The sequence below is a fragment of the Gobio gobio genome (genome assembly GCF_949357685.1).
Source record: "Gobio gobio genome assembly, chromosome: 7".
NCBI lineage: Eukaryota > Metazoa > Chordata > Actinopteri > Cypriniformes > Gobionidae > Gobio > Gobio gobio.
In genome coordinates, this window is record NC_137103.1 from 33777024 (window position 1) to 33801488 (window position 24465).

At 39.0% G+C, this 24465-nt stretch overlaps 2 protein-coding genes across 7 annotated transcripts in view; both read left to right on the forward strand.

Annotated features, from left to right (window-relative positions):
- Positions 1–14213, forward strand: part of zeb2a (zinc finger E-box binding homeobox 2a) — a 49319-nt gene extending 35106 nt beyond the window's left edge. For 2 of the 4 annotated variants that reach the window (XM_079820821.1, XM_079820820.1), the window contains 8 exons: positions 704–922; positions 3621–3689; positions 4685–4873; positions 5561–5775; positions 7526–7634; positions 7905–9871; positions 10359–10461; positions 12012–14213. In XM_079820821.1, coding sequence (XP_079676947.1) covers positions 704–922; positions 3621–3689; positions 4685–4873; positions 5561–5775; positions 7526–7634; positions 7905–9871; positions 10359–10461; positions 12012–12616 — 3476 coding nt within the window. In that variant the 3' untranslated portion in view covers positions 12617–14213. Of the gene's footprint in view, positions 1–703; positions 923–3620; positions 3690–4684; positions 4874–5560; positions 5776–7525; positions 7635–7904; positions 9872–10358; positions 10540–12011 lie in introns of all 4 variants that reach the window. The other 2 variants (XM_079820819.1, XM_079820822.1) reach the window with 1 other exon arrangement.
- Positions 14214–16198: 1985 nt separating this feature from the next.
- The window catches only part of gtdc1 (glycosyltransferase-like domain containing 1), a 63443-nt gene continuing 55176 nt past the window's right edge, over positions 16199–24465 (forward strand). For 2 of the 3 annotated variants that reach the window (XM_079821226.1, XM_079821224.1), the window contains exons 1-2: positions 16199–16251; positions 22477–22704. In XM_079821226.1, coding sequence (XP_079677352.1) covers positions 22526–22704 — 179 coding nt within the window. In that variant the 5' untranslated portion in view covers positions 16199–16251; positions 22477–22525. Of the gene's footprint in view, positions 16252–21067; positions 21320–22476; positions 22705–24465 lie in introns of those variants that run through there. The other variant, XM_079821225.1, reaches the window with a different exon arrangement.

A 24465-nucleotide genomic window follows, 5' to 3' on the forward strand; every position in this document is an offset into this window, starting at 1 on the left:
ACGAACTGGGAAATAGAGCACTGATGGAAGGGAAAGTTTGTTGTTTTTTAAAACTCTGTGTTCAGAAGAGGGAGAAAATTGTCCCGAAATCAGCAATTAGGTTTTTTAATCTAACCATTAGAGAAACTTCCCACTAGTTCTCACTGCTTTGGCAGCGTGCCTCTGAGATAAGGTGCTCGGAGAGCCTGGGGAGATGTGTGCTGTATTAGGCAAGGAAAGAATTTCAAATGAACCTGAACGTTAAACTGTTGTTCCCATGATGTAAGCTTCATAGTTTATTAGACCCTCGCCACCTCTCACCCCAGAGTTGTGTGGGTTTTTGGTTTGCTTTATCATGCTCTCTTTTGTTGTGTTTGAAGCAATCTGGTCTCGTGAGGCTTCCATTATCTTGACATCAAGACTTTGGAAATATTCTAATAAAATTATAGAAAAGGTTGACAACCATGCTTTTCCCTTTTTATCAGGCTATGTACGTTTTACACAAATGCCTATTACACAAGCTACTGGAATTTTTTCCCTATTTCTTTTCTTTTCACTGGTATTGTCCTGCTCTGACTTTATAACCTTGCCTATTGCATATGTAAAGAAGTGGGGTAACAGACCAAGGTTTTAGCCATATAGCCATACCACTAAGACTGTACAAACTTCTTTTGAGATTTGGGTAAACCCACATAATAACACCTGAACTCTTTTCTGTCCTCAGTGCTGAGTTATGAAAACGTGGTGGATGCGGGTTCAGGGTCCGATGAGGAGGACAGGCTGCTGGGTTCTGAGGGCGAAGGCAGTCCAGCAGGTGTGCCGAGTCTGGAGGCCTCACCCCGGGTAGCCCATGCCCTGCTCTCCTGCCGGGGGGATGAAGAAAACGAAAGCCAGGATGGGGCAGGGGCCCATGTCTGGCGCCACGGAGACCTGAATGGTTCAGGTAAGAGTGAGAGCTGAGAATATTAGACTGGATTGTGGTATTAACATATGAAACATAGCTGAAGTAAAAAAAAAAAAAAAAAAAAAAAAAATCTATCAAACTTGCAATTTTCATATTACCAGGACAGAGCAGCTTTATTTACAAGGCCAACACCTAGCAGCAGTCTGGCTTTTTTGATGTAATGGCAACGTAGACTATTAGCTCACTTTTCTACTTTGGTTTCTTACTGTTGTCACAAAGTAGGTTACACCTAATCTTTAGTGCATCATCAGTCCACACCCCTTTCTTCTGGCTTCGTTTTGACTCACCCACCCAAAACCAAAAGCGATCAAGATCACGGACAAGACCCAAGCTAGTGAGCCTTTAAAGACAAATTCTCTTAATTAGGATCGCAGAGCTATCATTTAGCAGGAGCCTGCCCTGCTGAAGACTCATTAAAGGACTTAAATGAAATTTTTAGCATTATGATGGCCATTTACATACATAATAGGCCCACAATTCCCTGGGCCTGGCTGACAGTTACAGAGTGAAGGGAGAACTCATGCGAGTCGCCCGGTTTGAAAAAATAAAAAAAGACAGAAAAAAACCCAGACCCCCAGCAATCAGTCTCAGCTAATGACTAAACCATATGAATCACTTAACTTCAGAGAGTGTCACAGTCACAGAACTAAACAGGGTCTTCAGGGATGTGTCATTCGCTTGAACAGTGTTTTGTTTAGTTGATGTTCACACTATGATATGCTAGATTAATGAACGTCATCTGACTTTATTTGAATGCCACGCCTCTGGCAGCATAGCATTATTTTATCTTAGTGATTAAATACGAAGAGATGAGTCCGCTAGCTGGAAACAAAATACTGTGGTATATGCTGGTAAATGCAGCAACTTAAAAGAGGCTGAATGAATCATCTCGTGTGGTGCTTCCTCTTTGCTGTGGTTGCTTGAGAAGATGCACCTCAAGTCTCTTTTATGTGCTTAGCTAAAACAATGGGGTTCAACAGATCACTTGTGAAAATGCTTCTAATTTGGATTTTTCTGATTTATAAAGTTATTTTTATTTTAAATAAATTCCCCCCCAAAATATATGATCAGAATTTCATTTGAATGAAAAAATTTAACAAAAAATGACTCGTTTCATTTGGTTTAAATTGCTTATTTGATTAGTCAACTAAATCTAAAATAATGTATTTTAAATGTTTTTGAAAGAAGTCCTTAAGCTCACCATTTTAAAATGTGATTAATTCCTGTGATGGCAAAGCTGAATTTTCAGCATCAGTATTCAGTGGCACATGATCCTTCAGAAATCACTCTAGTGTGCTGATTTAGTGCTCAAGAAACATTTCTTATTATTATCAATGTTGAAAAAATTGTGCTGCTTAATATTTTTGTGGAAATTTTATTCAGGATTCTTTGATAAATAGAAAATTCCAAATTATACACAAGAAGAACATGAATATGTAAAGTTCTTGTTTTATTACACTGTATAACAGTATCGGCACTTGGTAGTATCCACACTTATCAGTACTGTAGCTCCAGTGTTTGCAAGCATATTTACAAGCCTAATAAGTCCATGTCAAATTGACTATTGAAACAAAATATTTAATTGTGTCTCAAAAGAGATCTGGAACTTCTCTTGTGTTGCAGTGGTTAAAATCACACCATTACCTCATGGGACCTGCAGCTACCACAAGCAGAACTGAGACTCTAATATAGTTGCCATTTTGTCACTCGAGGAAACGTATTTTACTGCGTATTTTAGCTGCTTCTCACATGGCGTTCGGTCTTTCGTATGACCTTAAAATATCCACACGCTAATACCGCTAATCGCTAACCCTCCCAAAGAAGTTTTAAGCCAATGCACCTCAAAGGAAAACACAATGCTGAGACTATTTTCCCTGGCTCCAGGCCTTGCACTTTTATCTGCACGGCACAGAAGGAGACAATTTCACCAGGAAGGGGTTTCGCGAAGGCAAGCCCCCTATTAGCAAATGCCTTGTTTTGTTAAAACTTTGTTCAATAAAACGCATCCAATTCATGTAAGGCTTTTGATTCTCTAAACATCCCTTCAAGAATCATTGCTCTGAGAAGTTTCTCTCACAATGATTTCAGACTCTTTGAAAGACGTCTCTTAAATGTGGTGAAAAGTGAGAGAATTCACTGACTTTCAGAAGCTCTCTCGGTTGTCATACTTAGATAATGAGGAAGGAAGTGGAAGGCAGTTTTGAAATTAAACAGTACTTATGTCGTGGAGGCGTGCGCGCGCGTGTGTGTGTCAGGAGTCTTGAGTACCCTTGTTTTCCCCCTGCGATGTGGTGTAAGAGGTGCTGTATATCCTCCTTTTGTGGGGGAAGCTTATGATACTTGTGACTGCCGGTACGAGGTCACATGAGGGGGAGGAGGAGGAACAAACACAATAGCTGCAGTATATGAGCAAACTCCTCTCAGACCACCCTCCTCTCCTCCCTAAATACCTTGACATGATTTCTTATGCCCGCTTAAGAGAAGCGTATCATTCTCTGAGCTGCTGTCAACGTTTTTGAGATATATCTCTTCCTGATATGTCCTCTCATCTTCAGGAGGATTTCATATTTATCTAATTTAATTTAAACCTACATTAAACATGTTAAACAGAAGAGTAGATTTTTATACATGATATATTATCATTTAAAACAATGTGTTTTCTCTTCTATTATTACAGAGGAGAGAAAAGCTGAGTACAACTCCATGAGCCCTGACATCTCTCTCCATGGAATTGGAAATGGTACAGGTGAGATCACTTCACAATACGTTGAAATATTATCTACTGAAGCCTACCGTAGATACACAATAAATAACTACATTTAGAGAGTCAACAATTTTTAGTAGTAATCAAGACACTTGAGCATATTCATCATGAAATGCTTCTGCAAGTGTGAAACGTCTCTTAAGATCATACATAAATGTATGCGTGGCACACACTTGAGCAACTGAAATAATGCTTCCTCGTGTGTGTCCATGGGAGATGGAAAGTAAACATTTTTTAGTTGAGCGCGAGTGCATGGCAAATCACATTTTGCAGCCAAATTGAGTTTAAGACCAAAATCGAATTTGTTCAGTCCATGTACTTTCAAATTGATTACAAAGAAACAATAACATTTTCATTTGCTTACCCAAAGAGTCCAGTCATCTGAAGAAAAAGTATCATTTGGAATAACCTCTGTCATATTATTAGTTATCTACCCACATTACCTCATGTTTTTATATAAATCTACTCTTTTTATAAGGCTCTCTTGTCTATTCATCCTGTCAGTATCTTTTAGTTGTTCTCCATAAAGCATCCAAAAACCTATTGTTTACGAAAATCACGTTTAAAATCTTGTTCTGTGCAATTACACATAACACATGATCCATAATTAGATTATTGGGTCCGATTTTATGTATACGATGAGCAATACAAAGTGAGATCAGTTACCCCGGCACGCCTAATTGCCATATAACTCAATTACCCATAATGCTGGAAATGTTTAAAGCATTTTCAAACATGCAAGAGGATGCTTAAAGAGTGCTTGATGATCAAGCTGGCTCCTATTAGTCTTTGAAGAGGCCATTATGTTGTAACTTAAATAAATACTTCCACCTTGAAAGGCCTTCTAATGGTTTGGTCTCCACTACATCACACTTAGAGGGGCCAATGTCCTAATATTCAGGTTGGTCCTTTCCAATGACACCGAGCATCAACCACTGGATTCATTTGTGCTTTTTCTCCCCACTTCCTGTGTGCAGTAAAGGGTATTAATGCCTCTTCTGAGCTGGAAAGCTTCTTTGCCAAGAGGAAACTGGATGACGGTGAGGGACATGCAGCGAGCATTGCAGAATACCTGCAGGATACTGTTATCATTTATCCAGAGGACCCAGAGGAGGGTACGCGACTGGGAACACCAGAGGCCAATGGACAAGATGAAAATGAAAATGGTAGGCAGTCAAATAAAATAATCATTAAAATAAAAATGAATGTAAACAAAATGTTACGTTATTACAATACAATACAATACAATACAATACAATACAATACAATACAATACAATACAATATAATATATATATATATATATATATATATATATATATATATATATATATATATATATATATATATATATATATATATATATATATATATATATATATATATATATATATATAATAGCATATATATATATATATATATATATATATATATATATATATATATATATATATATATATATATATATATATATATATATATATATATATATATATATATATATATATATATTTTAATTTAATTTAATTAAATGCAAATTAGTCTGGGTGGCCAATGTGCAAATATTTACTTTATAAAATAATTTGGCTAATGCTATTTTAATTATATATTATAATTATTATTATTATAAAATAATTATTATATATAAATCAGTAGCAATTTTTGACTTGTTTGTTACAAAAAAATAAACAAATAAATGAAGTAATTCTTGGCTGTTTCATATTTCTGAATGCAGTGCTTTACCTTTCGTTCTCCCATAGCCTCATATGGCAACTGTTTGTCCCACATATGCTGATTTTTTTTCTTCTTCAATCCCCCTCCTTCACTCTGTTCGCTCTTTTCAATTTTGCCCAGATCTGGCACTGAGGACGCCAGATGCCTTTGCCCAACTGTTGACCTGCCCCTACTGTGACCGGGGCTACAAGCGGCTGACCTCTCTAAAGGAGCACATCAAGTACCGACATGAGAAAAACGATGAGAGCTTCCCCTGTCCCCTGTGCAGTGACACCTTCGCCTACCGCACCCAGCTAGAGCGCCATATGGCCACACATAAGCCTGCCAGAGATCAGGTGAGACGAGGCCCACCTCAGTCAGTACCCACACTCATTACTTCCCAACCATGTTTTTTAGGATTATTATAGAAATTCTTTGTGAAAGATGCTGCATCTTACCTTTACTAAAAGGGATAGTTCTCCCAAAAAATGAAATTTTTGTCATCACTTACTCACCCTCCAGTTGTTCCAACCCTGTATGAGTTTCTTTCTTCTGTTGAACACAAAAGAAGATATTTTGAAGAGTGTGGGCGGTCAAATATGTAACGGTGGCCATTGACTTCCATAGTATGCAATACTATGGAAGTCAATGGCTACCGTCAACTGTCTTTTGTGTTCAACAGAAGAAAGACACGCATACAGTTTTGAAATAACCCAAGGGTGAGTAAATGATGACAGAATTTTAATTTTTGGGTGAACTATCCCTTTAAGTACATGCCAGAGGAGAACATGTTTTAGCCTGTTGATAGCTCCAGCATTGAACAAGCTCCTCCGGAAGCTCCTTAATACTCGAATCCTTCACACCAGAGCCACAGCTGTGCACTGTCATACTCCCCTGAGTGTCCGCCCACAGCCGCCCATGTGTGGGCTGTTCTAGCACATTAAGTCCTATAGGCCTTTCGACTTCTCGCATCAGCTGTTGGAGTGGAGTCAACTCAAAAGATGCAAGGAAAGCTGATGTTAATTCTGCCGTTTAGGCCGGTCTGAACATGAGCATGCTGTGAAAAATGCAGTGATATGGATTTATTTTGAAGAGGAAACACTATATTGCTTTATTACTGAAGGAGAATGTCCGTTTTTTTGATGTGGTGAAAGGGTTCTCGGTTGTTTGATAGGATTATAACAGGATATCCTGCATTTAGGCTTTCAACTTTGAACCTTAAGCAGACTTGGGCACATTGAAAAAGAATTTGGAATACTTGCCTTGCACTCTCATCTTACTGGCTGATTCACACTCACACATATGCACACACTCACATAGAAACATATGCACACCTCTCCAGACTGAATTAAACACGACCAGATGGCTTTTTTTCTGGTGATCTAGAGTATCCTAATCCTTAAATGACTTTAAGTGTTTGTTTATTTGCTCTAAAGGGGTATTTTCCTTAAGGCTTTGAACATCAATTCAAAGGTTCACCTTGCTAGGCTTAGTTTTACATTTCAATGTGCATTCTCTGTATATATTTGCACGCGCTCCTACAGTAAATGGAAACCCTAGTACACATCTTAACCTGGCCTATGTACACGAGTATGATTGAACTTTGGAAGAAATAAGTTCTGCATAGTACTGTACATAGTGACTATTAAACAAACGTGGACTCCCACATATTTTTCCCAGACCTTTTGTGTCTGTGTGTGGGGTGCAGGGTGAATGCTGTTGTTTTTGTTGTGCATCTGGGGCCCACATTTGAATTTCAAATGGAGGAATAGCACCTACGTTTAACTTTGAATGGTGAATACAGATACAGCCTACGCTGTTTTAACTAAACCTAGACAGTAAATGTTTAAAGCATGTAGATAGTAGTTTAACGGATAAGGTACTGCAAGAGTAGAAAATCAACACCAATTGATAATGTGAACTTAATTATGCAGAAAAAAAGATATCTATAACTGTTGCTTCAGCAGCCTTGGGCACACGTACCTAAATACAATTCTGGCATATTTTCTGTGTATGATTCTCAACATAAATACATAAATAAAATTAAACTCTATCATGACTGTTTTCTACCTGTATCAATTTCTATAATCTTTCTCTCCCTCGCAGCCTCAATTGCTAAACGAAGGCGCTGGTAACCGCAAATTCAAATGCACAGAGTGTGGAAAAGCCTTCAAATACAAGCATCATTTGAAGGAGCACCTCCGCATTCACAGTGGTAAGTGTTTCATTGAATAATATGTTGAGAGCCTCCTTTCATAAGTGCTGTCAAAAGTATATATATAATCTTTTTCCGTAATGCTAATTCAGTGTGGTTTGGATAGTCTGGATAGGATGATGAATATTTAAAACCATAATTATATAATTATGCAATAATTATTTGTTATTGTAGGATCCCATCATCCTATCAATCAAGTTGAATGATGGAATGGGGAAAAGTTAAATTGATGCAATAATAAAAATAAGACATGTTTTGATTTTTTTAAAGGTGAGAAGCCATATGAGTGCTCCAACTGCAAGAAGCGCTTCTCCCACTCTGGCTCCTACAGCTCCCACATAAGTAGCAAGAAGTGCATTGGCCTTATCTCTATTAATGGACGGGTACGCCATGGAGTCAACAGCAAGCCTGGTTCATCACCAAACTCTGCTGCATCCTCCCCTGGCAGTCCTGCCTTAGCTCAGCTCCGTCACAAACTGGAGAATGGCAGGTCCATGAGCCTTCAAGACCCATCTGCCCACCCAGACATCAAGTCTGAGCCCATGGACTTCAATGAATACCGTCTTATGATCGCATCTCAACAAGAATATGGTGGGTCAGGAGCCTTTCTCAATGGCGGTGGCCGTGGAGGTAGTCCTCCAGGGATGCACGGTTCATCTCAGAACCCCCTGCAACATCTAGGCATTGGGTCGGATTCCCATCCATTGGGCTATCCAGGGTTCATCAACAACATGAGTGAGGTTCAGAAGGTTCTTCAGATTGTGGACAACACAGTTTGCCGACAGAAAATGGATGGCAACCCTGAAGAGATCTCTAAGCTCAGAGCATACATGAAGGAATTAGGGTCTCAGATGGAGGAGCAGAATCGGGTACTGGCCTCTCAGCAAGGCTTCCTTGGCATTGGACACAACAGTCCCACTAAGACTATCATTGACTACACACTGGAAAAGGTCAATGAAGCCAAAGCGTGTCTCCAGAGTTTAACAGAAGATTCTAAGAGGCGGGCGGTGGATATTAAAAAAGAAAGACCCAGCCACACCATGGATCTTCTATCTGAAGACAAAGCACAGGAAAGGGATGCGCAATATGCACCATTCTCTTGTCAGTTTTGCAAGGAGACGTTTTCTGGCCCTATTCCATTACATCAACATGAGCGCTATCTCTGCAAGATGAACGAGGAGATCAAGGCTGTCCTCAAACCTAATGATACTGTACCAACCGGCCGCAGGGGACTTATCGGCTCAGAGCAGCATGATGGTGTGATCTCATCCTTTGAGAGGAATGCCACCAGCCCAGTCAACCCCTTCAAGGATCACATGTCAGTACTGAAAGCCTACTTTGCCATGAACACTGAGCCCAACTCAGAGGAATTGAGAAAGATCTCCATGGCAGTGGGTCTTCCCCAGGAGTTTGTGAAGGATTCGTTTGTGCAATGGAAAGCTCAATCTCACCATAGCTTCTCAAGGAAAAGATCTCCTCCTCCTGAGCGAAGTGGAGAGCTCAACCATGGCTTGAGCAGGGAGTCCGCTTTTGCCCGTTCACCTGTTTCTCTGGGTCAATATGGCGATTCAACAGCAGAGATCCATGCTTTCACCAATGGGGATTCTGGACACAAGTTGTCAAAACCGCATCAGTTTACAGGCATCAGGCAGACCAATGAAAAGCCACTTGAATCTGTGGACCACTTAAGAGGTGAGACACCCTCACCTTTGAATCTCTCATCATCATCATCCAAACACTCGCATAGCAGTTCGTACACCCCTAACAGCGTCGCCTCAGAGGATGCCCATGGGGAACCACTGGACTTATCTTTGCCAAAACAAATGTCCAAGGCAGAACGGAGGCCCAAAATGAATGGTTTTTCTGTTGACCACACTAGCAACTCCTCTGCACGTGAACCAGGAACAGAGCCTTTAAATTTGGCCCACATCAAGAAGGAGTTCAATGGGCCCAATAGTTTGGGCAATGAAAATCAGATGGAGAAAAGCTCAAGCCCCATCTTTAGCATAAACCCCTTCGGTGGTGGGCACATGTACACTTCGCTTCCACCTCACGGAGCATTCCCTCCACCTACTTTTATGTCTACGGCTCAAGCCAGCATCCCGGGACTCAGGCCTTATCCAGGGTTGGATCCCATGAGTTTCTTACCACCTATGGCTTACACTTACGCAGCAGGGGCAGCCACTTTTGCTGAGATGCAGCAACGGCGGAAATACCAGCGGAAACCAGGCTTCCAGGTAAATCGAAAGTTACGGTACTGGGGAAACTAATTCCCAGTGTATTCCATTTTATTTTTAAACATTAAAATTCTATTTTGTGTCATGCATTTTGTCTTAACCAAAGTATGATTTATTTAAATGTCTAAAATAAATTAATAAAGAAATGATATACATTCAATTATAGATGTGAACAAAGGTTATTGCTTCCTAAAAATATGTTGTCTACAGCATTTCCTTACTCATAATGTTACCTACATTAGTTCATACTACTTTTTGTACTAAACTGAGAGAACCCATGTAAAGTCCTCTTAATATCAAGCCATATGTCCCTCTTTTGAGACCTCTTCAGGCGATAAAGGCCTTATACAGGTTACAGAGATAAGCTCTGTCCAGACGTGGGATCAAACATGGGGCAGGGTCTGTCTCTTCCTAGGTGGCAGGTTAGGATTAGGATTTGTGGCAGGTTAGGATTGTGCAAAGTGTCTAAAATCTGTTTCTTTTGCAGGGGGAGCTACTGGACAGCGCAGGGGACTATCTGTCAGGGCTAGAGGACCTGACAGACAGCGAGTCGCTGCTCGCCCGGAAGAAGATTAAGAAGACTGAAAGTGGTATGTACGCGTGTGACTTGTGCGACAAAACATTCCAGAAGACCAGTTCCCTCCTAAGACACAAATATGAGCACACAGGTATATCACATTTAGACAACTCTTTTTTTTTTACCCTCGTCCATCCCCCCTCCAAGTAATTCCCTTTGACCACATTGTGTTTTTTTCTTGTTTCTTTAATTCCTTTCCTTCTTAATTTTTTTTTCATACCTACTTTTTTTCTGTCCATTGCCATACTTTTGTTGTACATTTTAAACCCATGACAAAGGTGTAACAGGTTTCTTGCTTTTGACAGGCTCAAAGGTTTTTATTTTATTTTTTTAATTTAGCACCTGACAGACAATATTTATAATCCATGTAAAATGTACAAAAACAATTACCACTTTCAATGGCAGATGCACACACACAATTTCTTGTACATGCGTTTAGTTCAATGAACCCCCAAAAAATCTCAAATTGTGCATTTGGAACACCAGTCGATATGGCGACACATTGTCAGTATAGTTTGCTGGCATACCAACATGGCGCAGTGTGCCAGGTGTGTGAAAGCCTGATGTGTGCATGGCATTTCTACACCACAATGTGACCTACCCTCCTGGGGGACTCCTCTCTTTCACACGTTTGCATCATCCTCACTTACATTCTTTGGTCGGAATTCATAGAGAGGAATCTGCCGTCTCTTCTATTTTTGAACTTGATGAGGGGAGGTGGGGAAGGGGACCATCTCAAGTATGGCTGCTATGGAAGGTGTTGCAGGCATGCCAGGGCTATTCATGGCCAAGAATATAGTACATCTGTTCATGTGCTTGGAGCTGATGGCGAGTGTGTGGGTTTTTATGGCAAGTATGTTACTGGTGGAATTACTGAATGCCAAATGGCAAGTGCCTCCTCCTACTTCACTGATTAGAGTTGAATTAATTTCCTAGTTTCTGTGAGTAGATGACGTGATCCAAGCTGGTGAAAGAGGAAGGTGTGCGGGAGGTGTTTGTAATACACAAGGCATCACAAGACAGATGTAGGTCTTATCTAAGCATTTTCATATCCCAAGTCATGATGTCATAAACTCTGTCAGGGATGCTGACTGCCTCACTTTCACCTTGTGCGGCATGGACCGATAATCACCTGATCTTCTTGGCTGCATTCAGAACAGTCACAGACAACCTCAGAATAGCGCCTCCGGACTGTGGCTTCCCCCTCACCTCCCTGCACTGGTTTTGGTAACATCTAAAATAAACCGGTGGGGTTTGTCACTGTTTGATATGAAGGGTTTTTTAGTCAGGACTTCTTGTTTCCCCCCAATTTTTTTTTTTTTTTTGTAGAATTCATCATGAGGTACAAGTGAGGAAGGAGGGATTTGTGTGGTTACTTCGAGAATGTGTGTCTTAGTAAATTGTAATGTTTTACCTTACATTTGACTGTAATGAAAACAATATATTTGATACAATTTTGTGCATCCTCCACAGAGAGAATTGCTTCAAATAGCTTTTTATAGCTTTAAGATGTTATGGATGCTGTGCTAACCTGTTGGCTCCTCTCTCTTTGTGTCTCTGCAGGAAAGCGGCCTCACCAGTGCCAGATTTGCAAAAAGGCCTTCAAACACAAGCACCACCTCATTGAGCACTCACGCCTACACTCGGGCGAGAAACCCTACCAGTGTGACAAATGTGGCAAGCGCTTTTCCCACTCCGGCTCTTACTCGCAGCACATGAACCACCGATATTCCTACTGCAAACGGGAGGCGGAGGAGCGTGAGGCCGCCAAACAAGATAGCCACGACAATGGCGGACCCTTGGAGCCCACGGAGCTCCTAATGCGTCGGGCTTACCTTCAAGGCCTCGGGCCCTTGGGCTTTTCGGATCCAGAGGACCAGACCGAGGACATCACACGAGAAAACACCATCTTGAGAGACGGCACTGAGGCTCGGGCCAGGGAGGCAGAGGAGGCGTATCCGGAAGTGACTGACAGGCAAGAGACAGGGTTGGTGGAGGAAGAGGAAATGGAGGTAGAGGGGCGGAGATTTGAAACTCGGAGCCCTGAAGGGACAGAAAAAGATGAGAAAGAGAGCAAAGTAATGGGAGGGACAGAGGACGAGAGCTCGGAAGAGGGGAAATTAGCGAGCAAAAGAAATCCTGACGGCGAGAATGAGGATGCTGATTAACTACTGCATTTCGGAATAAGCTTCTTGTTTTCTTTTTCCCTCAAGCCTGCACCGTGCCCTTCTTCCGCCCCTTTTGGAGGGACTTTGAGCCAGATTCACATTTGTACCACACTGCCATGTCTTGGTTATCTGAGCGTGCGCCTGAGGCTTGCACTCATTGATATAAAGAGTGGAACTTCAAAATCAGGCATCAGAAACTAGGATGGAACATGAAGGAACTCATATTATGCAAAAATACAAGTGATAACGATTGTCAGAATAAAAATAAAAGAAAGGTTTTTAAAATGTACAGAGTTTTCAGCCAGAAAGCTGTGCGGTGCTGATTTCCATATAACTCCTGTGTTTCATTGTGGTTGTAGCACAAGCCTGGGAATTGCACTCTGAAAAAAAAAGTATTAGAAAAATAAAAAACAAAAATAAAATGAACAAAAAACACTTAGGTAAAAAAAGCATTGCCTATATGTACTTATACTGCGCTTGAAGACGCAGTGGTGTGTAAGTGTTATATTTCGTCTATCACTTACTGTGATACCCTTGGTTTTACCTTTCTTTTCCTGACCAGCCATTCAAGTTTTGGCGTCTCACCATGACTTTTTTTATGAAGCGACTTTAACTAAATAATACCTATATGATTCTTAAACGTACAAAGTCTTAAAGTTGGCCAGGGGTGGATGGAAAGAGTCTGGGTAACTGTAATGACGAAGGCTCATTGTATGAGGTGACGTCAGAACCCCTGTGTTTTTTTTCGTTCGAGAAAAGCCTTATATGCAAACCCTTTCACCTGTGTTTTCTGCAAGTGCCATCCTTGTACAGTATAAAGCGAAGTCAACTAGTGTTCTCTTTGCACCTGCTTTAGTATTAAATGAAATATTTCACCTTGTCGTTTGAAATACCTACGTCAGTATTAGTATATCTAGACTGCAGTTGTTTAGTTTACATATTGTTTGTGCAATTTTCTGTATTTTTTTAAGATCATCTGTCAGTATTATCTTGGTTTGTTTTGTTTTGTTCAATACAAAATTCATTTTTATTTTAAACTACCATTTTATTTATGTGACTCATTTTATATTTCCTAATTATATTTATTTCATACTGTAGTGTACAGTATTATAGTTCCTTGATATAGATATATTTTAGTAAATAAGGATCCTTACAAGTGGAGCAAATTTTACGTAAAGAGAGCATTTATTGTATCTGGAGCGATTGCTGTGAATTGCTCTTCATACTACACTTACCTGATGAAGGAGAATCTACAATTTGGGAACTTTTGATACAATATTGTGAAAACACTGTATTTTTGACTGAAAGGAAAAAAAATTCCACTTTATTCATCTTATTTGTTTTTCCTTTTTTCCCTTTTTTAGCTAAAGAAATAAGGGGGTGGGGGTATGGGGTTGTTGGGATTCTTTGAAATGTCTGTTGAAGTATAATTTAATTTTTAATTTGTAATTTTTCTTGAAAATGACCTTGCTCGAATAAATGTAGCCCAATTTAATTTTGAAAGCCTGTGTAACATCTCACTCAACAAGTCACTTATATTTCCTCACAAGTTGACAGATATCGACACATTTATTAATTACAAAATAATCATTCCAGTATAGCCAAGAAAAAATGTGTTCAAATAGTTGGCAATTATATTTGATATAATGTGTGCGTGTGTGTGTGTGTGCGCGCGCGCGTGTGTGCAAGTAATAAGTAGTATCATACATATTATAAATTACCTCCATAAATTGGAGAAAAATAGCTATCAAGCATCAGACTTTAATATTCCCCTGTATCATTTTCTGTGCTATCATTTAATTAATTACTGGAACCTTTACCTTTTGATGTGGATTACACATAGAAATATAATCCACCTTATCAAAGTCTCTCACAGTATGATAGCCTTCTATTAGTCTCTTTGAAGTTGAATGATGTTGGGTTGCGGTAAATTAACATCAGCTGCAGGCTGCCAAACTGGCTGTGAAGTCTCAATGTTGGAACTCTAAGGAGTTCCATTAACCATGACCTTGCTAATTTTCTCAACTCACATACTCATCTCAAGTTTAATTTTCAAGCAACTATTCAAGACACTTTTCTCCCTGTAGGGATGTACAGTCCATTTCATTTCATAAGCTAAGGTTACTGTATAAATGGCCCTATCAAATTGAACCGCATCGTACTTATACATACGCTAGATTCTTTCACGTTTTCTCTGCTGTCCAAATTTTGATGGGGTAACTTATAGTTTAGGGTTGGGGGAATAAATGCATCATGCATGAGTGGGAAAACCACTTAAATGTATATATGTTCTTACACTATGATAATATTTGGAATACTTTACATGAAATAATATGCTAAATAACTTGCAAATTAAATCCAGTGAATTAGAAGTGTAATTGATCTGTTCTGAGACTGTACTTGTAGTTGTTCTATTTATGTGGTTTTCCATTCAGGTGTTCATCTAAAGGGACTGTTGTAAGTGCTGTTGACCACACTGTATTTTACCTACGCTGACCTCTGCTCACAACGCACTTATTAAACACACGCATCCAAATAAATAAAAGGCCCAGGACATTTATGGCAGTTATTAAAAGCATATCAGTCTGACTCATTGAAGTTGACTACACTGACAATTATTATTTAGACAGGCTATAAGCAATACAGTAAAAATATATAGAATTCATGTGAATTCAAACCTGGTTTTATTTTTAAATAAAAAAAAAATGGTTATGATATGTTGTGTAAATAAGAGTTTTTAAAAAATCTAAACATGAAATAAAATTCAATACACACCTCCACAATTATGTATATAAATATTTTCCTTTTGGTTACCAACATTAACCATTATAATTGTACAGTATAGTTTTCATCAAAAATGACATATTAACTTCTGTAAAACCGTGGCCACTTAGTATTAGCACCACTGTCATCAATAAATGAATCAATACAAAGGCTAAAAGCTTTTTTACATTATTTGAATGATGGACAGATAAGTGTGTGTGAGAGAAGTGTTTCAGTGCAAAATGTAAGTATACTGATAATATAAGAGGACGAAATTATAGCATAGGGGTTCAGATAAAATGTGGGAGCTTCATAACTGTCTTTCCTTTATATATCAGAATATATTAATAATTAGCTATTAAATGCCACAATTTCTGAAAACGTTTTCATTTGAGTTTCCAGATATAACTGCTTTCATAAAATAATCCACCAACAAATGAGAGGTTTTATATGGATTTTTGCTATAGACCAAGCTGGTCATTTATGGTCATTAGCTGGTCCAAGCCGATCTAGATGATGGATCAGCTGGACTACCAGCTGGTGGGACAGAGATCAACCTTGTAGACCTTGATCAAGCTGGGTTAGGGTTAGTCTTGCTTGGGGGAAAAACAAAAACAAAAAAAAACAGCCACCAAGTTTCAAAAATATGGTTGGTGATTTCCGGCATAAAAACACATTTATTTAAACAAAATTCTAACTTTGTCACTCTAAACAAAATATGTTTATATTATACATTTAAACAACACTTTGCATTGTTCATCTAGCTAGCACATTATGACGCCTGCAAGCGACTTCGCGGTACAGCTGGAAAACGTAATCACGCACAGTGACGTCATGACGTTAACACGCGCCGTGTTTCCTACCAGGAAGAGGTAAGACTGAGTTAAACACGCGAATGTTAGGATATTTCAGCCTCCGTTACTGGTTTAAAATGTACAAGTGCTTATCAATAGCTCGACTAAAGAGAAACAAGAATACGCGGTTGTGCAGTTATAGCGATATGTGTCTTAGTGTGTATTGTCTTCTGAACAAATGTTATAGTTAATTTGTTCTCATTGCTGTGATGTGAATTAATGTAATACTAATAAAAAACGCTTTCGTTTGTATAACTACAACGTTACAACTTTCTCATACAGTGGCTCAAAATATATTTGAAAACTGTATTTGATATCTTTTCATTAGATAACAAATCAAACTGGTTGTTTTTTTAAAGCACACCAAGGAAAACGTTTCATGCAAAGAAGTCTGCTAGGATTGAAATGAAAACTATAGATAGCCTACATAATTCAAAATAACGACTCTTTGCTTGTTAAACGTCAGTGTAACATGTTCATAGTTCATTTGATGAACTACGCATGGTTATTCTGCTGAGAACATAAGAACTGGCTGCATACATCCATTAAAAGGATTAAAATTTGGTCAAAAGCCATGGCAAAAAATATTTAAAAACGTGAAGTTAGTTCTGAAGAAAGGCACTGCCATCATTGATTGGCTTTAGCTTCCTACTCCTTAATTTATGTTTGCTGAATAAAATCGAGATGTTTTTAAACAGCAGTCAGCATTTTGGATGAAATAAGACTCAAAGATTTTATGAAATATTTATTCAAAATTATTATATTATATATCATTATATTATCAATCAGTGGTCACAGAGATGCTACAATAATGAACAAATTCAATACATGTAGATAAGTGAGACAAAGGAGAGTTTGATATATTCAGATATTTCTGTAGTGGTTTAATGTATCTATTTAGATCATCAATATGGCTGATCGTCTAAATGCTGCAATATGATGCAGAGTAGTTTCTTCAGATCTTAATTCACATGGTTTCAGCTGGACCAGCTGTGTTTTGCTTGAAATGAGTCAGCTAGAGGAAATGGAGAACATAGCCTCGAAACGTCTTAAAGTCAAGACATCTTGAGATTGTTGTCACCCGTTTAGCTTGATGTGCATCGTTTAATCCCTATTGTCATATCGAAGAGAGAAAAGGGACATAAAAGGACTTTTAAACACCTCAGACCATTGCAAATAACACAGTATTACACTGCCCTGTGCCATAATTTCGGAAGACAACAATAGGCAGGAATTTGTGCCTTTATAATATTTAAACAATCCAGGTCCAAGATTTCCAGGTCATTTCTGTTTCGCTGTGGAGTTCTAGTATGCATGTTATTACCCATAAATGAAGGAGAACCTGTGTACTGCATTACACTTTAAACAGGAAACGTCTCTTACCCACAAATGGAAATACATAGACATGGAAAGCTAATTAGAAATGTGGGGACTTTTGGTAAAATCTCTTGCTACATTTAATCAATTCCAGTAAATTGTATCGATGAGGAATTTGATTTTACTGTCCTAGATTTTAATTCTCAATAATGACCAAAAGAGAAATTTAGCATTGGGATGTTTTCCAAATGCAGTTCTAATACCCTTTTGAAATCATGTCATCCACACATCCAGTTAGAGTTTTGCCTGTTTGAGGTATCCTTGTCACAAAATGTCAATTTTTTTCACGTTTTGGTTACGTCTTGATAGTTTAAACAAGGCTCTTTGACCTTTATTTGTTCATTTTCTGTTATCTTATCAAATCTTTAACAGCAAGAGACATCGTTTTCTTCCACTAGACATTTGAAATGAGCCTTCTGAAGGAAATTTCTTTCAGACGATCTGTAAAGGAATCAAAAGTGTTTCGCTTTTGTGTCATTAAAAACCTAGTGTAATTCATAATGCAGTCTGTCACCTAATTGTCACCCATAAATGATAAAGAATCAGGTTAAACTCTTCAATTCATGGCACATGATTACCGTGCCTGCCATTTCGCCGCTTCATCTCTGTCAGCCGAGTGTGCAGTGATTAGCATGTAAGTGCTAGCATGTAATTACAGAGCAGCTTCCTTTCCTTTAATGATTACCGTTAACACAAAGCCTCTGACGAGGTGAATGAGGACACGGCTCACTCTATTAAAAGACAGAACAGACACTTGGATGGTCTGAAAATTTAATTCGTGGAAAATGTGAACTTCCACTCGCTTTTCTAACGCGAGATCAAAGGCATTTATGAATAGTACTTTGTGCCCTCGGTGCGTGTGGTGAACCTTCTGAAAGTGGCAATGTCAGTCTGAGCACTTCGAATTAAAAGGTTTCAGGAACAAATGACTATCATTTTACAAGGCTTAATAGTGTTTTAGTTGATTGGGATGCCACTCAGTTCAGCAGAGACTGTCTGGAGGTTGAAGAGGTTGTGTTGGCAACATTCATTAGACCAGTTTGTTAAACAATATCAATGCAGAAAAGCTTTTTTTTGACAGTTATTTCATGCTGCTTGAGCTGAAGAAATTTTATTACTCATATCCATTGACATTGGAAATGAAAGTTAGGTTGGATAGTCAGAAAGAAGTTTTCGTTAATTAGCTTTTTCTTTTATTCGATGTGGTTTTTAACAAACGCTAGGACATGTAATGTAAAAGTTTTCACGTCATAGGCGGTGTAGAATCATAGCCATGGTATTTGCAAGGTACAAGTAAAGTCATCTGAATTCAAGCTATGAAGACGGCCCAGTGTCTGAATTTAGTAGCACAGCGAACTTTGAAAGAGCTCCACGGTTTGCCCACTCACTCATGACCCAGACAATATGTGATGGCACTAATATTTTTTCCCTCTGTGTGTAGGTTTCGCTTTTTTAATTTGAGCGACCAACTTGTGAAAACAGAGCACGCTGATGTCTACTGCAGCTCTTATTCTGCACTTCATAACATGCCTACCAATCTGTCATGACTTGACATGTTTGACTTTCAATATGAGAACCTAAGTGGTAAATGGGTCAATAACAAACAAGAGTGTTGGGGAAAAAAAAGAAAAATATCCAGTTTGAAACATGCCCGTTAATTCCTTTCCCTTACACCTTTATTAAAAAGGTGTCTGCAATGTTATTTTTGTGTGACTTTTTTCACAAATTATTATTTTAAAATAATAAATATAAATATCATATGAGCGGCACCACATGATATTTTACAGCTTAAACTAACCTTGCCTTGTCAAAACGTCAAATTATGACATTTTAAGAGATTTGACAGATTTTGAGGGTCTGTATAAAAAATATAATTTTCAGGTTCTTTTTCATACATGTTGGCTGCAACATGTCACGTTGTTCACATCACATGGCTGATTTTCTAACAAAAGATTTTGATTTTTAATAATATGCAGAAAAGCAGTTTTGTTAAAACAGTTTTTAATAATAATACTCATCGGACATTATAATAATAATCATCATTATCATAAATGGAGAAATATTTATTATGATCATAAATAAATAATATCAATAAATAAAAGATGATGCAAAACTACACAATAAAGGTTTTCTTTGGAAGAAAAATAGATCTTTTTCTTTATTATATCAGGACAGTTGAATCGGCCATTTTTGCATGCATTATCATGAGACTTTATGCATAAAATCTAATTATTATATATATATTTTTAAATAAAAAAAATTAAAAACATGCTTGTCATAAAAGTGGTTTAGTCAAGTCATTGTATTTTTTAAATATTTTTTTAATATTTGGATTTTGTAAAAGATGATTATCATGTCATTGACCGTACCGTATGAGTACATAATCTTAATAGCCCAGTTTATTTTGTTTGGTGTTTTACTTTGGATGCAATCCTGATGCAGCACGGTCAAGGCTCGTCCTCATGTTGTTCCTCGTATCGCTCAAGTCTAATTTCAAGTGATCAGCCGTGGCTTTGGTCTGCTGTGTGGGAGTACATAATCGGATGTTTCATTCTGGCTGAATTAGCCCTCCAGAAAGACCACATCACTTTAAGGCCTCCTCCTGCCCTGTCAGAGTCCATCGCGGGTGATGACGCAAACACGCGCACACACACACACATTCACACACACATACACACTCAAGACATCCACGGATGGCTAGAGGCTGTTAAAATGAGGTGTTGAGAGTTGGCTCACACGCTTCAATGCGCCATGTTTCTGGGTGCTTGTCACTGGGCAGTGCCATGCTATCCGCCCCCCTGTACTGGCACTTATTGGTGCCATTGGTAGAGTCACTTTTACTGATGGGTTTAATCGTCAGGATTGGTACTGGCGCTTGATATGACGTCTTTGTGCACTGCCCCTGCGGATGTATCAGCTGCATCCCAGTTTTTTTTCTTCTGTACTCTGAGGCTGAATCTATCCAACTCTGCCTCTTCCTCAGTATTTTGAGAGCCAAAGGAAATCCTGTATTTCATCTGGAATAATGCAGCGTAGATAACGGTCTGTCTCCTCGGGAGGGGGTGGGGGGGAGGGGGATGTTTTTCTATGAGAAATGAGGATGGAATTTCTATGGTTAATTCTGCAGGTGAACATATAGGTAAACTTGCCACCTTTGATGTTAGTGAATTTCATCAAGCTTCTATAAACGTATTTATATGAGTGCTTCAATTTTATATGCTCATTTATTCTGTTTTATTTTTCATATGGTCATGACTTGGCAAAAGGTTAGCTAGTTGTTTTTAATAGTCTTAGGCATGTAAATGCCATTTTTCATGCCGCCTTCAAAGGTATTTTGACTAAATCAGTAGAAATTGAATCCCCACTCTGGTGTTGTTATGGCGTCTCATTGATTTGCTGGAGTTAATGCTTACACAGGCAAGCCTTTTGAATGCAGTTGAGCAATGACTCAGCATCCATCGACAGTCATGATGGTGTTGCTTCTGGTTGTGAGATCGGGCATGGCGGGGTTTCCCTTTCGCATGAACTGTGTGGGGGGCTGAATGCTACAACATTAACCCCTCACTTTCCTCTCCATCTTGAGGTCTCATGCTTTTCACGCCTTACCTGTGTAAAATGGAGGCTCTGAGGTAAAAGGGTAGAGGTAAATCACTGTGTGAGAAAATCCCACTCTGTGTATCCGAGCGATTGGAAAACCCCAGCCTTTCAGGTTAGACATTTAAACGTACTTGTTACATTTCCAGTTCCCTGTTGCAAAGTTTTGATTCGTTTCACAGTTCTGCTTGCTATGAAGTGCTTTGCTCAGCAGTGTTTATCACATGGGTGTTTAGACTGGTAAAGACAGTATGGTCGATGCACCCCAAGATACCAAAATCAAACAATGAAAACTAAGTTATTGTCATTTTGAAGTTAAACTTGAGTGTCGTCTGAGAGCTTTAGCTTGCCTTGCTTTTAAATTGTTCATTACTCATGAAGCTACTTTGAAACTCTAGCTTCTCAAGCTACAAGCTTGAAATTAGCTTCGAGCTAACTACATAAAGGTATTTAAAAAGTTAGCTATTACAACAAGTTGCTATTACTACATTAGCTGTGTCTTATGCATAACTTATTTCCACAAATTAGCTGTATTTATCTGCCACATTAACAATGAGGGGGTTCTGAATGAATGACTCCCTAACATAAAAACAACTTGGTGACAGCAGCATTTAACTAAATATACCATTGAAAAGAAGACCTAAAATGTTGTGTAGGAAGTAGGAACGTGGATCATTGAATCTTATTTTTTTCTATGTCCAAATGAACCAATTTACTCAAATGAATCCAACTTCTTGTTTCTACTTGAGGGCTTTTGATTATGGCCTTACTGCTTTCAGTAGTACATCTATATATTCGATAGAGCTACATGCTACATGCTTCTTGCTTTTTTTTTTTTTTTAAACCTAAACTATTTTTGGAAAAAAATGAAAGGTTTCATCTTAAATAAGTAACGTCACTTTAAGTTAATTTCTCGCTTTAAGTGAAATTGTCAAAACAACAACTAAATTGCGAGCTAAATTTCCAAAGGATCAGCTGAAGTATTTAGTTTTTTTGCTGCATAACTCATTATGCACTCCAGTTATGACTTAACCGTGATACATATATGATGAAATTCTAGGTGACACGGAAAGTACTGTACGTGGGCGAATTTTGCCATTGCAATTATTATTAACACTCGCTTCAATACGTGGTTATTAATCATAGGTTATTAAAATATCATTTTCGCTATGATTGTTGTTTACGGTCTTCTTTTTATGTGAGTCATTGAAATGTGATGCTTTTAGTAGTTTTTTTTGTTTGATTTTTTCCCTATTCTTTTGAATTCTACAGTAAAAGCGTGCATTCACAATAAACATCAGGTTTGGTTGGGCCTGCATCCATGAGTGTGCTCTTGCTGGAGGCGTTCTACGGCGGCTCCCACAAACAGCTGATTGATCTTCTCGAGCAAAGTTTTGAAGACTGTGTAAGCTTCATTCTACCTGCGAAGAAATGGCACTGGAGGGCCAGAACTTCTGCTCTGTACTTCATGCAAGCAGTTCCAGCCAGTTCCTCGTACAGGTCAGCAGAGGCCATCAGTCTGGTTGTATTCCTTAAAGTAATTTTTAGTGCTGGGCAATGGATTAATCTTGATTAATCGCATCCAACATAAAAGTTTGTGTTTACATAATATATGTGTGTATTGTGTATAATTATTATGTATATATAAATGCTTCATGTATATATTTAAGACATATTTGTATGTAAATACTGTATATATATATATATATATATATTTATATAATTAATCTTATATATAAATATTTTATACATAAATATAACATATTTTTCGTAAATATATATATGCATGTGTGTGAATTTATATATACATAATAATTATACACATATATTATGTAAACACAAAATTTTATTTTGGATGCGGTTAATCACGATTAATCGATTGCCCTGCATTAGTAAATTTATAGTTTTTTGAAGAGATAAATATTGAAATGTTATACTGTCACACAATAATTTGGACAATTTTAGACTAATTTTAGTTCATTTCATTGCATTAGATAAAGAATGTCAAAGCAAGTGTCATCTGCAAATAAATCTTCATGTGCTTCTCTTAAACATTTATGATCCACTAGATCAAATAACACAATTTTAGACATTTGCATGACCTTAAATGTTGTCAGGTCAAGTATAATCGATGTACTGACTTACTCAGTTCTACTCATACTTGAGACATTTGTCATCCCCCAAGTCCCATACTTTAAAGCCACATAGCTGTGGTTCTCTTACGAGAGGTTTTCTCGTATTGCGTAAGTTCCTTACGCATCGGGAAAGTTTTCTTTCTTCGAGATTACTGAAAAACCCAAAATTATCCTTAATTTTGTAATATTGTCAACGCAGTGCGGCAGCCTGGCAGACCATAGCAGGCTATTCCAGCGTGCTATTGGCTGCTCTGCTGGCAACTGCAGCAGCCTATCGGTGAGCCTGCGTGACGTGGCGACCAATGAGGGCGCATCACGCCCACCTGATCACGCCCACCTGAGCGTTTTTATCAAAACGCCTCGTTCCACCTGCGGCTCGTGCCACGTGCAGCTCAGCACCAGAGACCGCCATGTGTCTGCGCTCTCTGTCTGGGCCGTGACCACGCCGTCGCCGCACTCCTCGCGGGCGAATGCCCCGAGTGCGAGGAACTCTCTATGTCGACCCTGCGGGCTCGACTCGAGCAGTTTTATGACGACATCACTCCGCTGTTCCCCCCCTCTGTTCAAGCCGCGCCACCGCGCCGCTTACAAGGGATGGTAGGAATGAACGGTCTCGGAGCGAGCCTCCTCCCCCTCTGTTCAAGACGCGCCACCGCGCCGCTTACAAGGGATGGTAGGAATGAACGGTCTCGGAGCGAGCCTCCTCCCCCTCTGTTCAAGCCACGCCGCTTACAAGGGATGGTAGAAATGAACGGTCTCGGAGCGAGCCTCCTCCCCCTCTGTTCATGCCGCGCCACCGCGCCGCTTACAAGGGATGGTAGGAATGAACGGTCTCGGAGCGAGCCCCCTCCCCCCTCTGTTCATGCCACGCTAATGCGCCGCTTACAAGGGATGGCAGAAACGGACGGTCCTGCAGCTCTCTTTACGTTACAAGAGAGCTGTTCCACCCTCGCGCACATTTCTCAGTCCCCTCATGAGTTGAGGCGACTGGAATTGTTCATATTGCTGTACACGAGCCTGTTAAGACACGCACGCCAGCAAACAAACGCCGTCATGAGACATGGCACTGACATATGCTCTCCAACGAACCCGCACTTCCCCCTGTTGGACCGCGCAGATTGCGCCG